The sequence below is a fragment of the Tursiops truncatus genome, chromosome 4 (assembly GCF_011762595.2).
Source record: "Tursiops truncatus isolate mTurTru1 chromosome 4, mTurTru1.mat.Y, whole genome shotgun sequence".
Lineage (NCBI taxonomy): Eukaryota > Metazoa > Chordata > Mammalia > Artiodactyla > Delphinidae > Tursiops > Tursiops truncatus.
The window spans coordinates 74,992,406-75,017,443 of record NC_047037.1 but is presented as its reverse complement, the minus strand read 5'-3'; the positions used below and the strand labels follow the sequence as shown (position 1 = coordinate 75,017,443).

General features: G+C 46.9%; 1 protein-coding gene across 10 annotated transcripts in view; it reads right to left on the bottom strand.

The window, feature by feature from the left end:
- MYLK (myosin light chain kinase) overlaps positions 1-25,038 on the bottom strand; it is a 268,735-nt gene that overhangs the window by 174,269 nt on the left and 69,428 nt on the right. For 7 of the 10 annotated variants that reach the window (XM_073804157.1, XM_073804152.1, XM_073804155.1 and 4 more), the window contains exon 3: positions 3,029-3,196. In XM_073804157.1, coding sequence (XP_073660258.1) covers positions 3,029-3,193 — 165 coding nt within the window. In that variant the 5' untranslated portion in view covers positions 3,194-3,196. Of the gene's footprint in view, positions 1-3,028; positions 3,197-11,226; positions 11,402-25,038 lie in introns of those variants that run through there. The other 3 variants (XM_033855746.2, XM_033855748.2, XM_033855755.2) reach the window with 2 other exon arrangements.

Here is a 25,038-nt window from a genome sequence, read left to right as displayed (position 1 = left end):
ACTTCCTCACATCTGTGGGGTTCATTGTGTTTCTACAGTTATGGGAGGATCCCGTGTCCTCTGCAGAAGAAGCTGGGACATCCTAGTACCCTCCACACCCAGGCTTTAGGGCTTGAGCTGGTAGTGGCAACTTTTTAGAGGGGCGTGGGGGGAGAGGAAAGCAGACAGAGGCCCTGAGGGCTGCTGCAAGGAAGAGAAGGGTTCCTGCTGGCTGCGATGGGTGCCAGCCTGGGCCTAAGAAGTAGCTTGAAGGCTTATTTTAAAAGTCGCTCAGTTGTAAGAGATTCTGCAAGAGCCCAGTGACTGGAGAGCTGAGGTCCTGAGGTCGCTGTGAAACTGACACCAGGACCGGCTGGTGCAGAATGAGCCTCTAGAACAGGATGTGTCCCAGGGCCTGGACACAGGGGTCAGCTGCCGGGCAGTTCAAGTGGCCACAGCAGAGCAGGTTAACATGCCCTAGAGGCAGAGAACCCCTGGCTGTGATCAGGGGATGACCGTTTGGCGCTTGGTCTTTTAAAACTAGAAACTCCTGCTCTAAGCTCGTGTCACGCAGGTCACCACCACCCTACCCTTCCCTTCTCTGAGGGGGCCAGGTCAGGAACACCCGCTGCTCATCTGCATCTCTGTATCCAAACAAAAATTCCTCATTCTGGAGTCACTGGACATGGCCCTTCCCTGATGCAAGGTGTTCCTTTGCTTCGGTGATAATACCCACTCACAGCACGCTAGCTTACAGAGCGCTTTCTAAGACAGCCCCTCCCTCTGTGTTTCTCTCTGCAAGTTCTGAGATGGAGCCAGACATTCCACCTAACATCTCTCTGGAATTGTCTTCCTTCTGTGTCCACTATACACCAGCATGCTCTCAAGGTGCTGTTCTGGGTTAATTCCAGGAAGCTGGTGAGTGGTAACAGAGCTCCAAAGGCTGACCTCTAAGGAACACATTCCCTTTGACCTATAGCCCACATGTAATATACAAAGTCAACTATTTCCTCAATATAAGTAAAATAAAATGTTCACATAGAGAATGCTCTACTTTAAGAATACTGCAGTCAGCATTGTGAACGCGTGAAACGCCATTGAATTGTTTAAGACAGTTAAATTTATGTATGTGAACGTCACCTCATTAAAAAAAATACTGTTATTACTACACTTCTTGACTTTATGAACTGCTCTGACCATTTTCTTCTTCAACTCGCTTTCTTTTCACATCCCTGCAGGCCAGAAAATATAGAAACAACTAGTTATTTCTTCTCAGATAAGGAAACTGAGGTCCAGAGAAGGTCTGACCTGCCAAGTAGAGGATAACTGAGCAACAGAGATCTCCAGTGTGTGGACTCCTGGGCCAGTGCTCATTCTACAAAGGTTCCAGGGCAAACAGCCCAAAGGCTCCGCTCCTTCATGACCTCCAAAGTCAGCAAAGGAAGCAAGGCCTCTTCATCTGCAGAAGCTAAGTCATCTCTTACTCTCTGAATTTGAGGGAGGAGTTCATCTCTGACAAGCAATAGGGCAGGAGGGCGGGTGTGGATCAGTTTTGCTAAGCCGTTTTTCACAAGTTCATTTTGAATTTTTTAAGTGTAAGTCCAGCGTTTTATAACATATTCGCAAAGTTGTGCAACCACCACCCCTACCTAATTTCAGAACAGTCATCATCCCCAAAAGAAACACTGCATCGCTCAGCGGTCACTCCCCACTCCTCCCCGCTAGCCCTCAACCACACTCATCTACTGTTAGTCGCTATACTTTTGCCTGTTCTGGACGTTTCAGATACGTGCAGTCATTCAATAGGTGGCCTGCTGTGTCTGGCTTCTTTCATTTAGCGTGTTTTCAGTGTTCATTCATGTTGTCGTGTGCATCAGTACTTCACTCCCATTTCTAAATCCCCAGGGACTCTTCCTGTTGCTTCTTTCCTGCCAGCTGAGGGGATGTGGGGATGGAGGGACCACAATCAGGGCAACAGAAAAAAGCCCTCATCCTGGTAGGGCCCAGAGAGAAGAAACAGACCCCTCAGCAGCATCACCAACATTCCCCTTCTTCAAGTAAAACATATGACGAGGAACGTCAGATCCACCAGCAAACAGTTAACTACACAGGCCTGTGCAGAGCACAGAGCCCCTGAATACACTCCAGCCAAACGTGCCACTTAAACAGAGGCAAGGCCCAGTGTCGTCCAGGAAGAGTGATGCTCTTGACTCCTTCCTTCCACAAGCTTTCAGGTCCCTGCTCTTAACTTGTAGACTCATAGCACAACCTCATCTTCTGCTCGGATCAAAGCCTTCTAGCTGCTAAAGCATTTCCTGGGGGGAGATCGTCCGTGTTTAATCCAGGACAAATATTACTTGCAAACCCCTGACTTCCACGTGCATCTCTGCATCAAGCTGATGATCTGACTTCCTGGCGGCCTGAGCCAGCAGCTTACTAAAAGTCTCTCCAATGGGGCATAACCTCCATATTCTTACAGCTATTCTTCCCATCTTCCTCTTCTCCTTTCTAGTACAAAGTGGACGAGGAATTATCATTGCCTGCTTGCAGAGGAAGAAATGGAGGCCCAGTAAGGGCAAGAGACCAGTACCCATTAGCAAAAGGTGACAGAACTGAGATAAGGGGTCCTAGCTCCCACCCCATTGCTCTGGATGTACCATGTGGATACACGAGAGGGTCAGTTAACCAAACACTCCTTCCAGGTAGGAAGTGAGAGAAAAGTGAGAGTTAGTTCTCAATTGTCAGATCTGAGACTTCCTGCCACCAGCCCCCCTCTTCTTCTCCTAGAATCAGGTGCACGAACCCAGAACACGACCTCCATTAATAGCAAAACATCGGCGTCCCTCCCCACCCCCAAATTCTCCAGCACGGCCCAAAGTCAACCATAAACAAAAGAAATAGGGCCAGTGGGCGTATCTCCACTTTACTTGTGAGTCCAAAAGGAAAGCAGGCTTTCTGGCAGGTCAGCCCGCCGAGGAGAAGGCTGGCGCAGAAGCAACCACCCTGCCCCACATCCCCTGCAAGCCGCCCGCCCAGCCTCACTCCTTACCCTCCCTTCAAACTTGGCGGTGGCCCCTTCCTTGATGCAGAGGTTCCGAGGGGGCAAAATGAAAGCAGGGGCCTCGGTCAGGGGCATGGAGCCGACTCTCGAGGGATCCACAGTGAGGGAGGTTTTGGAAACGTGTGTCGAGGCAGCCAGCTTCACATCCCCCATGGCCTGCAAACAGGAAGATAGATCAGGTCAGACGAGACAAAGTACAGCCTGTCCTCCCTGCAGGCGGCCGACGTGCCCAGAGGGCTGGTTGGGGCCGCAGCGTCGTGGGCTTTACAGGGAGCTCCACTAGGTCAGGGGCCGCCTGGAGCTCCTCTCTGGGAATGAGAGTCCCTGTGTCCCCTACACGCAAAGCTGCAGGGGTGAAGCCCCGTCTGCCCCAGACGCCAGCTCCCAGGGCCACGTCCTGGTCTCCCCAAAACCCCGTGGAGAACTTCCAGGAAGGGGGCAGCTAGAGCAGGAACAGAGAAATCAGATGTTCCTCGGCGTTTTTACAATGGATATCTGAAGTCATACTTAAGGCACTGAACCTTCAGAATCTGTATCTGCGTTAGGCACTCAAGGTGAAAGTAAAAGCTGCTTTTGCCTGAACTGTGAGGGCTCTTGGGCTAAAGAAAAATGAGACCCACAGTCCAAGAAAGAAAAGAGTTTAGGGTTCATACGGCAAGGATCCCGGGGGAGGGGAGGTGAGGTGAGAGTGCGGGGTTGAAAGCAGGGAAGGAAGCAAGGCTAGGGAGGATCCTAGCCACTTCTGGGGACCGGAGTGTGAAAGAGCCTCAAAAGCCACAGAACGTCAGAGAAGGGAGCATTTTAAGGTTGTCCAGGCTCACTCCTCCATTTATAACTGAGGCCCAGAGAAGGTAAGTCACTCACTCAGAGAGACAAAGCAAAATGATGGCATCACTGGCAAGTAAACCTCAGGCTCCTCACTCCCGGTCCAGGGCCCCGTTGGGACTACACAAGATGTCTATGGGGGCTGGCAGGTTGATTGGAACGAAGGGATTTCCTTAGGATTAATTCTAGAAGTGGAATTAGTAATAGGTATGAATCAGTTCCTGGTTGCAAATTACAGAAATGGACTCTGGCTCTCATAAATGGAGAAGGGATTTGTTGGAAAGACAGGGAGTAGGGAAGCTATCAAAGTCCACAGGAAAGGCTGGAGAACCAGGCTGGGAAAACAGGCAGCAGTCGAGAGAAGCCAGGTTGTCAGAGCCTAGCCAAGGTCACTGGACACCCGTTGCCACCCCCTGGAATATGTCCCAAGTATCCCTGCTCCAGATTTCAAGTCCAGATAGGAGCCTCACCAGGCTGGGATGGTTCCAGGTTGGGGACCACATCTTACTCAGCATGGAATCCACGGTACCTGGCCTATCATAGCCCTGCAACAAACGTCTGCTAAACTGAAGAGGAAGAGTATTTACAGTTTTTATTTTTCTGTTCATTTTCTTGGGATCGTCAGTCACAAGCCTATGTCCCATGCCAAGTGGGGTGAGCTGACAGAAATGAACAGTGATAATCTGGGCATGTAGTTAGTTTGTTTAAATTTAATAACACCTAACAAAACTAAAATGGAGGTTACAAGTTAAAGTAACAAAGACCTAGGTTTGTTTGTAACAGGGCACATCCCCTGCTTGACAAAGCCAGCTTTCTCTTTCACTGATGAGGTATTAGCTTTGCAAACAAAATCCTTTCCAAATGATAAGACTCACAGGTTCACTGTAGTAAGTAACAATAAAAACCAAATTTATGCAGCACTTACTATATACCAGGAACTACTCTAAACACTTTACAAATGATAGCTCAATTGCTCCTTACATCAACACTGTGAGACAGATGATCTCATCATCCCCATTTTATGGATTAGAAACCGAGGCTCACTGAGATTAAGACATTTGCCCAGGGTCAGAGTATTTAGTAGGGGGCAGAACTGGCATTTGATCCCAGGTGTCTGGCACCAAAGCTCCTATTCTTAACCACTGGACCCTCTTTTTTTTTTTTTAATTAATTATTTATTTTTGACTGCGCTGGGTCTTTGTTGCTGCATGCGGGCTTTCTCTAGTTGCAGCGAGCAGGGGCGACTCTCTGTTGCAGTGTGCGGGCTTCTCACTGCAGCTCTTGTTGCAGAGCACAGGCTCTAGGTACATGGGCTTCAGTAGTTGTGGCACGTGGGCTCAGTACTTGTGGTGCACGGGCTTAGGTGCTCCTCGGCATGTGGGATCTTCCCGGACCAGGGCTCGAACCCGTGTCCCCTGCATTGGCAGGCGGATTCTTAATCACTACACCACCAGGGAAGTCCCCCACTGGACCCTCTTGCTTCCTATTAGCAGTCAGAGTTGGCTGGTGGGAAGTGGGTCTGAGGTTGGGGTCATAAGCGAGAAAGCTGACAGCTGCTACCACACACACATAACACTGAGATCTTCCGTATGACACAGCATACCAATGACAACATTAAAAGGCATTTGATGATCTGGGATAAAATGTTTGCAACAAGAATGAAGGACTAGGATATTTTATAGATAAGAAAACAGCCTGACAGATAATGGGTAGAGCTATCACTTGGACGGTTCACAGAAGATAGACAAATGACCACAACACAAGTGGAAGCTGCCTAGCCTCAGTCAGAATCCAAGAGTGCAAGTCAAGGACAAGTTATTAGTTAAAAAAACTAACCAAATGACATTTAAAAAGAAAGACAACATACAATACCGGTGAGACTCTGGGTACTCATATCCTTCTGAGGAGTATAAACTAAAGCAATATTTCTAGAAAGCAATTTGTCAAAAGGATTCTGAAAAAAATGCCCATCTCTTTCCCCAGTAATCCTACATTTAGAAAGGTATTATTGGGAAAGAATCAGAGATACAGCCCCAAATTTATATATGAGAATGCTAATCACATTACTTATAGGAAAATAAACAGAAAAATAATCCAGTTAAATAGAAATAGGAAAAAAAAAACCAGTTAAATATCCAACAGTGAGAATTGGTTAAATACAGTAGAATATCAGGCAGTTATATGAGTGTATATTTACAAGGAAAATAATAATAGGAATTTAATGATACAGAAATTTTAAACTAAAAATAAGTTTCATTATGGAAAATTTCAAACAGAAAAGTAGAAAGAATGATAAAATGAGCACCTCAGATACCTATCACCTAGATTCAACAGTTAACATTTTGCCATATTTATATCATTGTGTTTGTGTATGTGTTTGCAGAACCATTTCAAGGTAATCAGGATATAATTTTAATGACAAGAATCAGTATATAGTCATTCACTCAATTAAAATATATTTATTGGGGCTTCCCTGGTGGCGCAGTGGTTGAGAGTCCGCCTGCCGATGCAGGAGACACGGGTTCGTGCCCCGGTCCGGGAAGATCCCACATGCCGCGGGGCGGCTGTGCCCGTGAGCCATGGCCACTGAGCCTGCATGTCCGGAGCCTATGCTCCGCAACGGGAGAGGCCACAACAGTGAGAGGCCCACATACCACAAAAAAAATAATAATAAAATAAATAAAGTTATTGAACATCCACCATGTTGCAAGCTAGGGGCTAGGGATACAGCAGTGAACAATTACATGTGTGTGTGTGGTGAGTGTGATAACAGGGGGTTCTTATATCCTGCAGAGCCTCCCAGGACCATACCCCAGAGGCGACACTGTTCCCTCTGCCCTCCTCCACTGCCACTGAAGTGAGGTGACAAATACACTCTGTGCTGCCAGCGCCAGGGGTGGGGTGGAGTGAGGGCAGGTATCACAAGGGTCGTCGCCAGCCGCAAGTCCAGGGCACTGCTACTTTCCAGCTATTAGCTGGGCAAGGTACTTCAACTCTCCTGGCCTCAGTTTCCTTTTCTATAAAATGAGAATGACAGTATCAATCTCACAAAGTTGAGGGGAGGACTTGAATGACAGTATATATAAAACACTTAGTACAGCATAAAAGGCACTCAATAATTGGTAGCTGTCAACATGGTCATCATCCAGCTCCCAAAGGGAAAGCAAGTTCCCCAACCCTGCAGGACAGACCCTTTTCACCAAGGATGGCAAGCCCAGGCAAGCCCAGGCCAGCCTGACTATCCTCAGGGCAAGGGTATCTGAGTGGGATTATTGTATAACAGCAGTGGGAAGCATATGGCAGACCATGAGAAGGTGGGTAGGAGGGCCTGGGGCCCCTTGACAGCCTCCGCAGCACTGTCCTGTGTGTCCTAGCATGGAACGGGCAGGGTGCATGCACCCGACATCATGCTCAGCCCTAATCTCACTCAATCTCCTGGTCCTGCAAGGCAGTTCTGATTATGTTCCTTTCACAAACGAGGACACCAGGGCTCGGAAAACCAACTACATTTGTCCAAGGTCACATAGCTAAGAAGTGGAAACCAAACTGAATTCTGATCGTAGCCATATCCTGTGAGCTTCCTGGAGGGCCCCCGGACCCAGACTAGGCATTTCCTGCCTTCCCCAGTAATGGGAGATGCGATAGGCAGAGGTTTGGGAGTTGCATAAAGGAAGGGGGGCGGAGGAATGTAACACCCCCTTCTGCTCTCACTTCTGGCTTTCAAAGACACAAGACTCTTCCACTCTGCTTTCGGGGGAGCTGGAAACTAAGAGTGGTGACATCGGGCTCCTCTCTATAAATCCTCTTGATCTTGACCTTCTGAGGTCTCCCGAAGGCCCTGGATGCTATCATCAAAAGGAACATGCTCGGCCCCATACACACAGAAGACAGAAGTCTTCCATCCCTGGGCAGGAGGGAAGGTCTGGCTTCAGGTCAGAAACAGAACAGGCAAGTCAATACAGCAAGTGCCCTGTGAGGGGTGGGGGAGGGTGGGTAGGGCAGTTATTAACCACCACACAGGCAGAACCAGAGCCCAGTCCCAGGCTGGCCAGGCACACCAAACAGCTCTGCTCGGCCCATCACCCAGCCCACTGCCATCAGCCGCATAAACATATTCCGTCCACACTGCCAATTAATGGTTACTGGCATATCTGGAATGCTCTACCAATAATAATTATTATAATAATTATAAATCAAACCAAACCATCCTTGTTCCCTTCTAACCCCTCATCCAGCCTGTTGACCACATTCCAGTCGAGAGCACCAGAGGGCCTGGGTGGCTTCTGCAATAATTTCTCTATCGGCAGAGCAGTACTCAGTGGCTGGAGTCAAATACACCTACCCAGGGGGTTTTGTTCAGCACCAGTTAAATGCAGATCGATAAGAGACAGAAGGTAAATGGGAGTGTTTTCTTAATTTCACTTTCAGATTTTTCATCATTAGTGTATAGGAACGCCAGAGATTTCTGTGCATTAATTTTGTATCCTGCTTTACCACTGCAACAAAAAGAATGAAATATCTAGGAATAAACCTACCTAAGGAGACAAAAGACCTGTATGCAGAAAATTATAAGACACTGATGAAAGAAATTAAAGATGATACAAACAGATGGAGAGATATACCATGTTCTTGGATTGGAAGAATCAACATTGTGAAAATGACTATACTACCCAAAGCAATCTACAGATTCAATGCAATCCCTATCAAGCTACCACTGGCATTTTTCACAGAACTAGAACAAAAAATTTCACAATTTGTATGGAAACACAAAAGACCCCGAATAGCCAAAGCAATCTTGAGAACGAAAAACAGAGCTGGAGAAATCGGGCTCCCTGACTTCAGACTATACTACAAAGCTACAGTAATCAAGACAGTATGGTACTGGCACAAAAACAGAAATATAGCTCAATGGAACAGGATAGAAAGCCCAGAGATAAACCCACACACATATGATCACGTTATCTTTGATAAAGGAGGCAAGAATGTACAGTGGAGAAAGGACAGTCTCTTCAATAAGTGGTGCTGGGAAAACTGGACTGGTACATGTAAAAGTATGAGATTAGAACACTCCCTAACACCATACACAAAAATAAGCTCAAAATGGATTAAAGACCTAAATATAAGGCCAGAAACTATCAAACTCTTAGAGGAAAACATAGGCAGAACACTCTATGACATACATCACAGCAAGATCCTTTTTGACCCACCTCCTATAGAAATGGAAATAAAAGCAAAAATAAACAAATGGAACCTAATGAAACTTCAAAGCTTTTGCACAGCAAAGGAAATCATAACCAAGACCAAAAGACAACCCTCAGAATGGGAGAAAATATTTGCAAATGAAGCAACTGACAAAGGATTAATCTCCAAAATTTACAAGCAGCTCATGCAGCTCAATAACAATAAAACAAACAACCCAATCCAAAAATGGGCAGAAGACCTAAATTGACATTTCTCCAAAGAAGATATACAGACTGCCAACAAACACATGAAAGAATGCTCAACATCATTAATCATAGAGAAATGCACATCAAAACTACAATGAGATATCATCTCACACCAGTCAGAATGGTCATCATCAAAAAATCTAGAAACAATAAATGCTGGATAGGGTGTGGAGAAAAGGAACACTCTTGCACTGCTGGTGGGAATGTGAATTGGTACAGTCGCTATGGAGAACAGTATGGAGGTTCCTTAAAAAACTACAAATAGAACTTCCATATGACTCAGCAATCCCACTACTGGGCACATACCCTGAGAAAACCGTAATTCAAAAAGAGTCATGTACCAAAATGTTCACTGCAGCTCTATTTACAATAGCCAGGAGATGGAAGCAACCTAAATGTCCATCATCGGATGAATGGATAAAGAAGATGTGGCACATATATACAATGGAATATTACTCAGCCATAAAAAGAAACGAAATTGAGTTATTTGTAGTGAGGTGGATGGACCTAGAGTCTGTCATACAGAGTGAAGTAAGTCAGAAAGAGAAAGACAAATACCGTATGCTAACACATATATATGGAATCTAAGAAAAAAAAATGTCATGAAGAACCTAGGGGTAAGACGGGAATAAAGACACAGACCTACTAGAGAATGGACTTGAGGATATGGGGAGGGGGATGGGTGAGCTGTGACAAAGCGAGAGAGAGGCATGGACATATATACACTACCACACGTAAGGTAGATAGCTAGTGGGAAGCAGCCACATAGCACAGGGAGATCAGCTTGGTGCTTTGTGACCACCTAGAGGGGTGGGATAGGGAGGGTGGGAGGGAGGGAGATGCAAGAGGGAAGAGATATGGGGACATATGTATATGTATAACTGATTCACTTTGTTATAAAGCAGAAACTAACACACCACTGTAAAGCAGTTATACTCCAATAAAGATGTAAAAAGACAAAAAGAAGAAGAGACAGAAGTAAGAAGAGAAAAAAAGACGGAGGAGGGGATCAGAAGAGCAGTGGTCTGAGGGCTGGAAGCCACACACCGCCATATACACACAATGCTTGGGCCAAAGCTCACCTCCAAATAAGGTTTTCACAAGTAGCAGAATTTATTAGTCCTTCAAAGCAGCACTAAATTAATTTGACTTTAATTCGATCAAAAGCACTTTCAATTGTCTCCTGAACCCAGAAAGGAACACTTTCAACTATGGCCAAGAGAGAGGGCAAAAAGACTGAGGCAAAAAGACTCAGAGAAAAGTTTAAAATCAAGAATCAAGTTACACAGCAGAACAAGTTTAGAGCAACCAGCTGCCCCCTTCCCTACCCAAAGTGCATACATTTTAAATGATCGTAGTCCTTAAGCACCTGATCCGGCAGCAAGGCATCCTGGAGATACCATACCTTCCCTACAGGGAAGGGCTCCCAGTGGGCTCTGCACTGGAAGCCTGGCCGACAGCCATGAACCCCCGGAGCCACAGGCACACAGCAAACACAGCAAACCACCGAGGTGCAAATGCCCCAGGCAATGACAGCTTCCTCTCCCCACCTTAATCCTCTCTCTTCAGAGCATTCAAATCCTGACAAATTCCCTAATCTCTCCTAATCCTGGAACGAGCTGCTCCTTGGCTGTGGGCTGTGCCTGCTGACTTGCTGTGACCCACCGGAGCAGGCAGTGCGGCAGGGTCACACACCAGAGAACGGACACGCCTTACCGTGACCTCTTCCCCGGGCAGCTCTCCCATGAGTTGGGATGCGTGGACGGCCACCTTTACCACTGTACTGCAGAGATGCCTGTCCAAGGTCTGTCCGAGAAGGAAGACAGTGAAGGAGAGCCAGAGATGTAGCAGAGCCCAGTGCCAGACTGAAAAGTTAAGGGGCGTTCGTCTGACTGCTCAGATGTTGCAACTTGCCTTGCACGGAGCAGCCAACTTCACCCGGTCAGACGGATGTGTGGTTCCAATCCTCCCAGCTGGGGTGACTTTTGAAACCCCTGGCTGCCAGCTGCAGAGGCTCTGAGTGGAGTCCCGGGGAAACCCGGGATGGAAGCTCACAGGTTTTTACTTGTTCAGAGCTGCAGGTTCCAATCTGAGTGTGGAGCAAAGGGAAGACACTGTCAAGCTGAGAGCTGAGTCCGTGGAGGGGCTGGGCACACCCCCAACTCCACATCTGGCCTGGAACACTACCCATCCCTAGGCACATGTGGCCTGGGATTACCACCCAGGGCTCGTGGGACCCTTGCCTCCTGAGACTCAGCTCCCTCCTCCTTGAGCTGAAGAAGCCCTGTTTATGATCCCCGGAGTGGGAGCAAGCTCAGAGAGCAGATGGATGGGGGACTCCTGTGCTCCTGTCTTAAGGAATCTGGGCTGAGATTTGAACCATGCTCCACAGACTGTGTTCACGGTGTTGAGAACAGGACCTAGCAGCGTGGGTCCTGACCCCTGGAGAGCTTCAGGAGTGGTCCTTGGCGCATACTTCTAAAACATGGTAGCAAGGTGATGCCCAGTCCAGTCCTTCTCCTCCAGGGGACAGAAGGTATTTCCATAGTTCCAAAGGAATCTCTCATCCTATGCAACTCACACCTTGGGACAGACTGCAGATGTCCAAATCAGAAATGATGTGGATTTAAGCTTTTCTACTGGCTCATGTCTGATTCTTGAGTAACTGGCCTTCTCCTAACACCTAGCTGACCCCTTAGCCACTAGCTCAGCAGTTCTCAAACATTTTGGTCTCAGGGTCCCTTCATACTCCTAAAATTATTGAAGATCCCAAAGAGCTTTTGTGTGTGAATTGCTGCTATCAATATTTTACTGTATTAAATTAAATTTTTACTGTATTAAAACTAAGAAATAGTAGTTCATTTAAAACATCAATAATAAGCCCATGAGGTTAACATAAGTAACACTTTTAAAAGAAAAATACATTTTCTGAAACAAAAACAAAGTTTAGTAAGAAGAGTTGTTTGTTTTTGCAAATTTATTTAATGTCTGGCTTAACAGAAGACAGCTAGATTTTCATATGTGCTTCTGCATCCAGTTGGTTGTGGCATCAGGGTGTTCGTACCTGCTGGAAAACTCCGTCTGAGAGAAAAGGAGAGTGAAAAAAGCAATGACATCTTATTATAAAAAGCAAATGACATCTTATTACAAAAATTATTTAGACCTCCTGGGCCCATGAAAGAGTCCCAGGGTCCCCAGGGCCCACTTTGAGAACCATTGCTCTACCCTATCTCCTGCTCTCCCCATCACCATCTGTTCTTCTGTCCTCTGCAAAGCACACAAGTGGAAAGGGAATAGTGGTTTTATAGGAGTAGTGGTGTGAGGTTTTGAGGGGCAGGTGGGAGAGAGGGTGAATCAATACCTAATTTGATTCCATCTGTTTTTCCAAGGGGAATGGTTGAACATATGTGGACCGGAGAGATGTGAAGATACTGATGAAGAGTACACCTTTAAGGCAACTGAGTTCTTGGTCAAGACTGGATATGCACCACAGACTCTGGAAGACCTTGCACATGGTAGATATTTGAATATTTTATGGATAATAAAGGAAGAAATGAATCCAAAAAAACAATGCTACTCACCCTGAGTAACAGAGGTGACTCCAGATCTAGGTCTCCTAGACAGAGGTCTCTGGGGAGCCACCAGAGACTGGAAAGTCATTTTGAATTGGACAGAACTAAGGACAGTAATTTGGACAAAATCATGGAAGGTGTGTCTATCACATACATCATAGTTGGCCGCCATGCAGTCATGTGGTTATTTGATTAACATCTGTTTCCCCCACTGGAACATAAGCCACTCCACTAGGTCACGGGTCCTGGGTGGTTCGCTCACTACTGTATCCCTAATGCCTAGAATACGGATGAGCACACAGTAAGTTCTCGACAAATACTTGTGGAATATATGAATAAATTGAAAGTTGGGCTAAAAAAGCATAAAAAATCACTTCCAAACTATGGTATCACTTAATTTTGTTGTGGAGCAAACATGTGAACATTAGAGAGAGGATGTAGGGAAAGGAGTGGACGAACAGGTCACAACAACAAACAGTCTACCTCTCTGGGGCCTGTAGGCATTTGGTTCCAGACACATGGGTACCAGTTCTGGCTCTAAAGCTGGCACGTAACTTGTGAATCCTTTCCCCTCTTTGCTTCTCAGGCTGCCTGGGTGTGAAGTGAGCGCAATCATACCCGGCCCTGGGTACACTCTCTGGGTTCCCTGCTGGCATCCTTGAGAGACTTGGGCCCAGGTTTCCGGGTTCCTAAGGGATATCAGGTAAAGCCAGCCCACTCCTTCCTACTCCCCCCACCAGCTGAGTTCTTCCCTGAGCCCACAGGGCAGCCCTTCATTCCCCATGGCGTCCTGGGCCTTTCCTCTTGAAAGACACATTAAAGGAAGGTTGGGAGGACTTCCCTGGTGGCGCAGTGGTTACGAATTTGCCTGCCATTGCAGGGGACATGGGGTCGAGCAGCCTGCGTGTCACAGCTACTGAACCCCGTGCGCCTAGAGCCCGTGCTCTGCAACAAGAGAAGCCACTGCCATGAGAAGCCCGTGCGCCGCAACGAAGAGTAGCCCCTGCTCGCCGCAACTAGAGAAAGCCCGTGCGCAGCAACAAAGACCCAACGCAGCCATAAATAAATAAATAAATAAATACATACATACATTTTCTAAAGAAAGGAAGGCTGGGCTTCTACAGGCAGGTGACCTACCCGCTTCAGCCGGCCACGTCATCAGAGGAGCAGACCACGGGCAGGAGGAGGGTGTCCACTCAGCAGCTCTACCCTGAGTGCCCACATCTTTGGCAGAAAGTTATTTTTAAATTTTCTTAAAAGGGGATCAAACCCAAAAAAACACAGCCAAAGGAACACACAGTGTGAACGAGTGAGGCCTGCTCTCCTGGAGCTGCTCTCTTACTGTAGGGATTCTTGCTTAATTTGAGATTTAATGAGACCAGATGAGAGAAGCTTTCTGCAGTAAAAGTCACATGCAAAAAGAAATCAGAGCCAGAAACCCTGATTATAATTAAATTAGCAGCATGCACATTCCTATCACAGTCTTAGCCACATCCTAAAGTTCACTCAGCTCATTAGCAGTATCATCCCTGCAGAAGTAAGTCTGGGGTCACAGGCGTGTTTATTCAACCATCCCCTTCTCAAATACCCTGCCTCCCCCTCCATCCTGCTAAGCCACGCCGATGTGCCCGTGAGATGAGCACAGTGAGGACTCAGGCAGGAGCAGCCCCACCTCGGTCCGTGGGAGCCCAGGAAATCCACTCGGGGAGCAGGAACGGTGCTTGTGGCTTCCATCGACAGGAGGCCCCTCAGCAGGGAACAGACTGCTGTGCAGTCAGATGTGCATCCTCCACTGTGAAACTGTGGCCTGAAAAAGTGACCACCTCTGAAAGTCTTAGTTTACTCATCTGTAAAATGGAGCTGCTATTAATACTCTCCTACCTGCAGGGTTGCTATGAGGGTCAGCAATGTGTATAAAAAGCAGCCCGGCCCAGTCTCTGCCAACGCAGGGGACATGGGGTCAAGCGGCCTGCGTGTCTGGCACAGAATAAGAGCTCAATCCATGGTGGCTGCTATGGTTAATGTTGTTGCTGTCACTGCTGTTGTAAGATTTCTGTCAGAAGCTCAGAGCACAGAAGCAGCCTTGGCCAACAAGGGGGCCAGCTCAGGGAAATGGGCAGGCAGCACCTGACGGTTAAGTAGCTCAGGAGAGACGGAGGCTCCAGTGCCCACTGTGACTGCACCCGAGCCACTGTGTGACCTTGAGAAAGCCACTTCCCATCTCCGGTTCTCTCTCTGACCTGAAGGGCCTCTCTGGACCTTCCTGCCCTAGTTCACCTGTGTCTCTAGGACTGTTGCCAGCTCTCCATAGGATACCTGGGCAGGTAGGAAAGGTTCCAGCAGGGGGAGCCAAGCCCACAGCAGAGACAAGATGCTTTGGGACACCAGGAGAGGAGAAAGAAGAGACTTCTGTTCCAGGCCCTCCACGGAGGGCTTCACAGGCTGACAGGCGCATCTGGTCCTCGGCGCACACCTGTGAGACACAGGCACGAGCCATGAAGACTGAAGCTTGGGCCAGCGCTAGGAATGGGCATGAATGCAGTCATTCCGGCTTCGCAGCCTCTGGCCTCTCCCAGGTTGAGCTGCTGATTCTGTGAGGTCTGTCCAGAGAGGGGCTGGGGCTGAAAGAGCTGAGGGGAAACCCCAGGAAAAAGAGGAGAAAAAGGAACCAATAACAGTTCCTGTTTAGTGAGCACTTATTAAGTGTCAGGAGTGGACTAAGTACTTAAGGCGATTCCCTTAGCAGAGCGGCAAATATTAACAGCAAAATTAATAGGGCAGGGTGCTGGGGAGAGCCATTTGCTCATAAAGTAAGTGGAATATATTCCTTTTCTTTCTACCACTTCATTCTTCCTCTCCTCCCTCCCATTTAGCCAACATTTAGTCATTTATTTTGAAACTGGAGTCTTGGGCAGGGGGAGCACATGGAAGGGGTGGCAGGTGGGCAGGGGTGGTGGGTGCGCTATTAGGGATGTAGTGTCTGAGGGGTGAGAGTGGAGGAGAGGGAGAAAAGGGAAGGGTCCCCACTCTGTGCCCTGAGTCTGCCCGGCCATTCCTCTCCTGGTCTTTAGTGAAGCCTAGGAAAGCTCTGGAAAAGAAGGCCCAGGAAGGGAGTCCCTGATTCTGCTCATCACACCCTCCCTGGAGGGACCCTGAGCAGCTTCTCCAGCTCCAGACAGGCATGTCCCATCCCCTCTTTCTGAGCCACTGGAAGCACATGCTGCCCCTCAGCTTTCTGCCGGGAGCTGGCCCTGTGGTGATGATCTGAGGGGACCGGCCCAGAGGATCCTGTGCTGGGAGGGCCCTTGGATTCTAAGGACACGGCTGCAAGTGAACTGTGAGTGGAGCTCGCCCAGGCCCGGCTACTGAACATGGACCCAGCTTCTCTCCCCACAGTTTAGGGGAGTTACCAGCACCCCATGGCCTGTGTCTCCTGGGAAAACACTAGCCCTGTGGCTGGACCAATGCCTGGCTGATGCGAGGAGAGAGAATGAGAAAGACCCTTCTGTGGGAGGCCTGCCTTTCCCCATGACAGGCTCAGGCACTGGCTGAGTCGACAGGAGGGTCTGCAGAGATGTGGATGCTGGTAAGTCCTAGGGCTGAGTTTGAAGACTCTCTCCAGCCACAGGCGTCCACAGCTCCTGCTGGACCTCCTGGGGTCCAAGCTGCCTCCAGCACATCCCTGCTTCCCCGAGCTTCCCTTACTGAGAGGTGTGGGGATCCTTCTTTGGCAAACCCTGACACAGCATGAGAATATGAGGAAAGCCAGCCTGCTTCACCAACTCCCACAGGCTCCGGGATTTGAAATGCGAATTTGTAATTGTTTTCTACTTACTCCCACAGACGAAACCTGCCTCTTCCAGCTGAAGCCAAAGGCCTGGCCAACAATGTTTCTAGTTTCTCTCCCACTCTTGGTTAGCATTGAGACAAGGGGGCAGGTGCACGGAGAAGAGGAATGAGGAGGGAGCCAAGACCGGGTGTCGCCAACGTGCCAGAGGAGGGAGGGTGCAAATCCTGGTGAGTTTTTCCCCTGGAATGTTTAGGTTGGCCGCCCCAACCAGAGAGAAATGATCAATTCCTACCCTAGGGTCAAGCCCAGAACTGAATCAAGAACACTGCTGGGGTAACCGCCACTCCTGGGACACTAGGAACAAGAAATTGACAGTCTACGAGTAAGCTTGGTGGTGATGCCAGCCAGTGGACTTGGGCAAGCCATCCCATCACAGGCTGTGGAGTCAGACATGCTGCACTTGAACCTGCTTCTGCCACTTAGTAGCCAGATGACCATGGGTGATTTACTTAATCTCGCTAAACCTCAATTTTCCCATCCGTAAATCTGTTCTGTAGGGCTCTGTGGAGATTAGAGGGAAGGTCAAGTATCTAACACAAAGTAGATACTCAGAATACCCAACACACTGGAACTGCAATGCAATTTCTAGCCATGCCTGGCACATAGCAAGCACTTAGCAAATGATGACTCTCTGGTAACAGTGAACTAGGAGGACCAATCAGAGATATCACATTTCACTTATGTGCTCTCGTTCATTGAAATATTGCCTCAGGGACTTCCCTGGTGGTCCAGTGGTAAAGAATCTGCCTTCTAATGCAGGGGACATGGGTTCAGTCCCTGGTCAGGGAACTAAGATCCCACATGCCGCAGGACAACTAAGCCCGAACGCCACAACTACTGAGCTCACGTGCCTCAATGAGAGAGCCCATGTGTCACAAACTATAGAGCCCACGTGCTCTGGAGTCCTCGCACCACAACTAGAGAGAGAAAACCTGCACACCACAACTAGAGAGAAGCCCATGCCTCAATGAAAGATCCTGCACGCCTCAGTGAAGACCCCGCGTGCAACTAAGACCCGACGCAGACAAAAAAAAAGAAAGAAATTAGAAAAAAAAAGAAATACTGCCTCAAACATAGCCTCATCTATCACAGAGAGTAGATTACTAATTCACACTCTTACAGTGACTTCTTTTACTCAGTTACTTGTCATTGGCTAGACAATACGCATTGCTCTCATCCCAAATTCTAGCTTCCTGGTTAGAACAGTGGAATACGGCTGGATCGCAGAATGTGAGGGTTGGTAGGGGACCTAAATCATCTAGCCCAACCCCCTCACTTTACAGATGAGGCAGTGGGCCCAGAGTGGACTTATGTATCCTCAAAGACCAGAGGAGGGCAGGGATCTCTGAAGTTTCCAAGGCACGAGAATTCATGAGAATGAATCCTGATCATCTAAGCAAGTGAGCCCTGCAGGAGAGAGCTGAGCTGGGCAGGGGAAGATGGTGGTACATGTCTCAGTGCAAGGAAACTCACCTGGGAAAGGGATGGGTCAAGGGAGGTTTTGAGAGATATAGTCATTAAATTGATTGAAACTAGGTTGCAGAGGGCCTAGAGGGTAGCATGTTCTTAGATAATGCTACCAAAAGCTTTTGCTTTATAATAAACTTCGAGCTACTGACAATTTATGCAATGCTTTCCCAATCAAGATCTCATTTCAACTTGACAACATATTGAGATACGTTACAACCCCATTTTATTGATAGGAAATCTGAGGCTCAAAGACCAAGTGACTTGCCTAAAGTCAATGGCTAATAAAGCAGAACTAGAATCCAGTCCTTCTTACTCCAAATCCTGGCTCAATTTGGTAACATGCTTGGGAAGGATTCAGCAAGATATGTTGAATCTTATCATAATAAACACCATGCCCAAAAGGAAATTTCCAGTATAACAACTGTGTTGATATTCCCTCAGATTTTATTGGAATGATATTTGATGGGTACAGATTTGACTAACGTAGTCAATCCCTTGCCCAGAGAAAGCCCCTTTTATTTGTCCCAAAGAAATGGGTGACTTCATTTCAATCCCTCATGCCTGAGGGAGAGACCATGCTTACTGGCTAATCTCTGGCAAGTCTATGTAGGACTCACGCCACCATCAGTAGATATGCCTCACCCCATGCACAGAGATGCTCTCTCTTCCCGTTCACAGGCCAGACATCTCTCTGTTCTCCCCCAAAGTGTGCTGCTCTTCTCCAGACTCCCCTCGGTTCTCCTCCCTGTGGCTGGGCACAACCCCAGACCCTGGCCTTGGGTGCTGCATTAGAATGGCCAGGAGGATGCTCTGGCAGTGTGACAAGCCCTGTGTTTCCACAGGCAGTTCACCCCTTGCCCTTACCTGCCCTCCCATGACATGAGGACCTGTCCCCAGTACAGCCTCCAGCTCTGGATGAGAAACAATGGCTTAGTGTTTCCTGGAATTTACCTGGGGTGGTGGAGGGATGCCAACCCAACCCAACCCAACCAGGTTTATCAGCCCAAGGGAGGAAAGTCAGGCTCAGACACAGCCCTGCTCCTCCTTCAGGCTTCTTCAGTCTTCACTCTGAGGGGCTGCATCATCTTTCCTCCTCTGCTGGTAGCACCCACCTAGCACTGTGCAGTCCCACTGCACAGTGAGGGATGAGGGGCACAGGATGAGGGGCACAGGGGAGCCTGTCTCTCGAGGTTCCTTTAGGATTCTTGGGTACCAACCTCAGGCCCTTTGTGGAGGAAACTTGCTCACCCTGGGAACCTGAAATGTCAGGGCTGGAAGGGACCTTAGAAATGATGCCATCGGGGGGACCTTCAAGATGGCGGAGGAGTAAGACATGGAGATCACATTCCTTCCCACAAATACATCAAAAATACATCTGCATGGGCTTCCCTGGTGGCACAGTGATTGAGAGTCCGCCTGCCGATGCAGGGGACACGGGTTCGTGCCCCGGTCCGGAAAAATCCCACGTGCTGCGGAGCAGCGGGGCCCGTGAGCCACGGCCACTGATCCTGCGCGTCCGGAGCCTGTGCTCCGCAACGGGAGAGGCCACAATAGTGAGAGACCTTCGTACCACAAAACAAAACAAAACAAAACAAACAAACAAAAAATACATCTACGTGTGGAACAACCCCTACAGAACACCTACTGAACGCTGGCAGAAGACCTCGGACTTCCCAAAAGGCAAGAAAATCCCCACGTACCTGGGTGGGGATTTTTCTGGCCAAAAATTGTACCTGGCAAAAGAAAAAAGAAAAAACAGAGACAAAAAGTAGGGGCAGGACCTGCACTTCGGGGACGGAGCTGTGAAGGAGGAAAAGTTTCTATACACTAGGAAGCCCCTTCACTGGCGGAGACGGGGGGCGGGCCGGAGGGAAGCCTCGGAGCCACAGAGGAGAGCACAGCCACAGGGATGCGGAGGGCAGAGCGGAGAGATTCCTGCACAGAGGATCAGTACTGACCAGGCTGAGAGGCTTGTCTGCTCACCCGCTGGGGTGGGCGGGGGCTGGGAGCTGAGGCTCGGGCTTCAGAGGTCAGACCCCAGGGAGAGGACTTGCGTTGGCTATGTGAACACAGCCTGAGGGGGCTAGTGTGCCACAGCTAGCCGGGAGGGAGTCCAGGAAAAAGTCTGGACCTGCCTAAGAGGCAAGAGACCATTGTTTCGGGGTGTGCGAGGAGAGGGGATTCCTTCCCTGTGTGCCCACAGAAGGCAGAGCACCGCCTAAGTGAGCTCCAGAGACGGGCACAAGCCACGACTATCAGCTCAGACCCCAGAGACAGGCATAAAACACTAACGATGTTGCTGCAGCCACCAAGAAGCCTGTGCGCAAGCACAGATCGCTATCCAACACACATCCCAACACCCCACTGGGAACCCGTGCAGCCCTGCACTGTCAGGGTCCTGTGATCCAGGGACAACTTCCCCGGGAGAACACACAGGGCACCTCAGGCTGTTGCAACATCACACCGGCCTCTGCCGCTGCGGGCTCACCCCTCATTCCAGTTATGACTACCGTTCCCCTCCCACCCCCAAGCCTGAGTGAACAAGAGAGCCCTAATCAGCCGTGGCTTTAACCCCCTCCTGTCTGGGCCGGGAACAGGTGCCTGAGGGCAACCTAAATGCAGAGGTGGGGCCAAAACCAAAGCTGAATCCCAGGAGCTGTGGGAACAAAGAAGAGAAAGGGAAATCTCTCCGTGCAGACTCAGGAGCAGTGGATTCAATCCCCACGATCATCTTGAGGTACCCTGCATCTGTGGAATGCCTGAATAGGCAATGAACGAATCACCCCAAAATTGAGGCGGTGGACTTTGGGAGCACCTGTAGATTTGGGGTTTGCTGTCTATGACTGATTTGTTTCTGATTTTTATGTTTATCTTAGTTTAGTTTTTAGTGCTTGTTATCATTGGTGGATTTGTTGATTGGTTTGGTTGCTCTCTTTTTTATTATTATTTTAATAATTTAAAAAATTTTGTTTTTAATATATTTTTTTTCTTTCTTTTTTTCTCCCTTTTCTTCTGAGCCGTGGGACAGACAGGGTCTTGGTGCTCCAGCTTGGTGTCAGGCCTGAGGCTCTGAGGTGGGAGAGCCGAGTTCAGCACACGGGACCACCAGAGACCTCCCGGCCCCACATAATATCAATTGGCAAGAGCTCTCCCAGAGATCTTTGTCTCAACGCTAAAAACAAGCTCCACCCAACGGCCAGCAAGTTCCAGTGCTAGACACCCCATGCCAAAAAACAAGACAGGAACACAACCCCAATCATTAGCAGAGAGCCTGCCTAAAATCATAATAAGTCCACAGACACCCCCAAACACACCACCAGACGTGGACCTGCCCACCAGAAAGACAAGATCCAGCCTCATCCACCAGAACACAGGCACTAGTCCCCTCCATCAGGAAGCCTACACAACCCACTGAACCAACTTTAGCCACTGGGAACAGACACCAAAAACAACGGGAACTACGAACGTGCAGCCTGCAAAACGGAGACCCCAAACACGGTAAGATAAGCAAAATGAGAAGACAGAAAAACACACAGCAGATGAAGGAGCAAGGTAAAAACCCACCAGACCTAACAAATGAAGAGGAAATAGGCAGTCTACCTGAAAAAGAATTCAGAGTAAAGACAGTAAAGATGATCCAAAATCTTGGAAATAGAATGGAGAAAATACAAGAAACATTTCACAAGGACCTAGAAGAACTAAAGAGTGAACAAACAATGATGAACAACACAATAAATGAAATTAAAAATTCTCTAGAAGGAATCAATAGCAGAATAACTGAGGCACAAGAACAGATAAATGACCTGAAGATAAAATAGTGGAAATAACTACTGCAGAGCAGATGAGAGAAAAAAGAATGAAAAAAATTGAGGACAGTCTCAGAGACCTCTGGGACAACATTAAATGCACCAACATTCGAATTATAGGGGTCCCAGAAGAGAAAAAGAAAAGGTCTGAGAAAATATTTGAAGAGATTATAGTTGAAAACACCCCTAACATGGGAAAGGAAACAGTCAATCAAGTGCAGGAAGCAAAGAGACCCCATACAGGATAAATCCAAGGAGAAACATGCCAAGATGCATATTAATCAAACCATCAAAAATTAAATACAAAGAAAAAATATTAAAAGCAGCAAGGGAAAAGCAACAAATAACATACAAGGGAATCCCCATAAGGTTAACAGCTGATTTTTCAGCAGAAACTCTGCAAGCCAGAAGTGAGTGGCAGGACATATTTAAAGTGATGATAAGGAAAAACCTACAACCAAGATTACTCTACCCGGCAAGGATCTCATTCAGATTTGATGGAGAAATTAAAACCTTTACAGACAAGCAAAAATTAACAGAATTGAGCACCACCGAACCAGCTTTACAACAAATGCTAAAGGAACTTCTCTAGGCAAGAAACACAAGAGAAGGAAAAGACCTACAATAACAAACCCAAAACAATTAAGCAAATGGTAATGGGAACATACTATCGATAATTACCTTAAATGTAAATGCATTAAATGCTCCAACCAAAAGACACAGACTGGCTGAATGTATACAAAAACAAGAACTGTATATATGCTGTCTACAAGAGACCCACTTCAGACCTAGGGACACATACAGACTGAAAGTGAGGGGATGGGAAAAGACATTCCAGGCAAATGGAAATCAAAAGAAAGCTGGAGTAGCAATTCTCGTATCAGACAAAATAGACTTTAAAATAAAGACTATTACAAGAGACAAAGAAGGACACTACATAATGATCAAGGGATTGATCCAAGAAGAAAATATAACCAACATAAATATTTATGCACCCAACATAGGAGCACTTCAATACATAAGGCAAATGCTAATAGCCATAAAACGGGAAATCGACAGTAACATAACAATAGTAGGGGACTTTAACACCCCACTTTCACCAATGGACAGACCATCCAAAATGAAAATAGGGAAACACAAGCTTGAAATGATACATTAGACAAGATGGGCTTAATTGATATTTATAGGACATTCCATCCAAAAACAACAGAATACAATTTCTTCTCAAGTGCTCATGGAACATTCTCCAGGATAGATCATATCTTGGGTCACAAATCAAGCCTCAGTAAATTTAAGAAAATTGAAGTTGTATCAAGTATCTTTTCCGACAACAATGCTATGAGACTAGATTCCAATTACAGGAAAAAAACTGTAAAAAATACAAACACATGGCGGCTAAATGATAGGCTACTAAATAACCAAGAGATCACTGAAGAAATCAAACAGGAAGTCAAAAAATACATAGAAACAAATGACAATGAAAACATGACAACCCAAAACCTATGGGATGCAGCAAAAGCAGTTCTAAGAGGGAAGCATACAGCAATACAATCCTACCTCAAGAAACAAGAAAAATCTCAAATAAACAACCTAACCCTACACCTAAAGCAATTAGAGAAAGAAGAACAAAAAACCCCCAAAAGTTAGCAGAAGGAAAGAAATCATAAAGATGAGATCAGAAATAAATGAAAAAGAAATGAAGGAAACAATAGCAAAGATCCATAAAACTAAAAGCTGCTTCTTTGAGAAGATAAAATTCATAAACCATTAGCCAGGCTCACCAAGAAAAAAAGGGAGAAGATTCAGATCAACAGAATTAGAAATGAAAAAGGAGAAGTAACAACTGACACTGCAGAAATACAAAGGATCATGAGAGACTACTATAAGCAACTATATGCCAATAAAATGGACTACCTGGAAGAAATGGACAAATTCTTAGAAAAGCACAACCTTCCGAGACTGAACAGGGAAGAAACAGAAAATACAAACAGACCAATCACAAGCACTGAAATTGAAACTGTGATTAAAAATCTTCCAACAAACAAAAGCCCAGGACCAGATGGCTTCACAGGCGAATTCTATCAAACATTTAGAGAAGAACTAACATCTATCCTTCTCAAACTCTTGCAAAATAGAGCAGAGGGAGGAACACTCCCAAACTCATTCTATAAGGCCACCATCACCATGATACCAAAACCAGACAAAGATGTCACAAAAAAAGAAAACTACAGGCCAATATCACTGATGAATATAACTGCAAAAATCCCCAAAAAAATATTAGCAAACAGAATCCAACAGCACATTAAAAGGATCATACACCATGATTAAGTGGGGTTTATCCCAGGAATGCAAGGATTCTTCAATATACGCGGATCAATCAATGTGATACACCATATTAAAAAACTGAAGGATAAAAAGCATACGATGATCTCAATCGATGCAGAAAAAGCTTTTGAGAAAATTCAACATCCATTCATGAAAAAAACTCTCCAGAAAGTAGGCATAGAGGGAACCTACCTCAACAAAATAAAGGCCATATGTGATAAACCCACAGCCAACATCGTTCTCAATGGTGAAAAACTGAAACCATTTCCTCTAAGATCAGGAACAAGACAAGGTTGCCCACCCTCACCACTATTATTCAATATAGTTTTGGAAGTTTTAGCCACAGCAATCAGAGAAGAAAAAGAAATAAAAGGAATCCAAATCGGAAAAGAAGAAGTAAAACTGTCACTGTTTGCAGATGACATGATACTATACATAGAGAATCCTAAAGATGCTACCAGAAAACTACTAGAGCTAATCAATGAATCTGGTAAAGTAGCAGGATACAAAATTAATGCACAGAAATCTCTTGCATTCCTATACACTAATGACAAAAAAGTCTGAAAAAGAAATTAAGAAAACACTCCCATTTACCACTGCAAGAATAAAATACCTAGGAATAAACCTAGCTAAGGAGACAAAAGACCTGTATGCAGAAAACTATAAGACACTGATGAAAGAAATTAAAGATGATACAAACAGA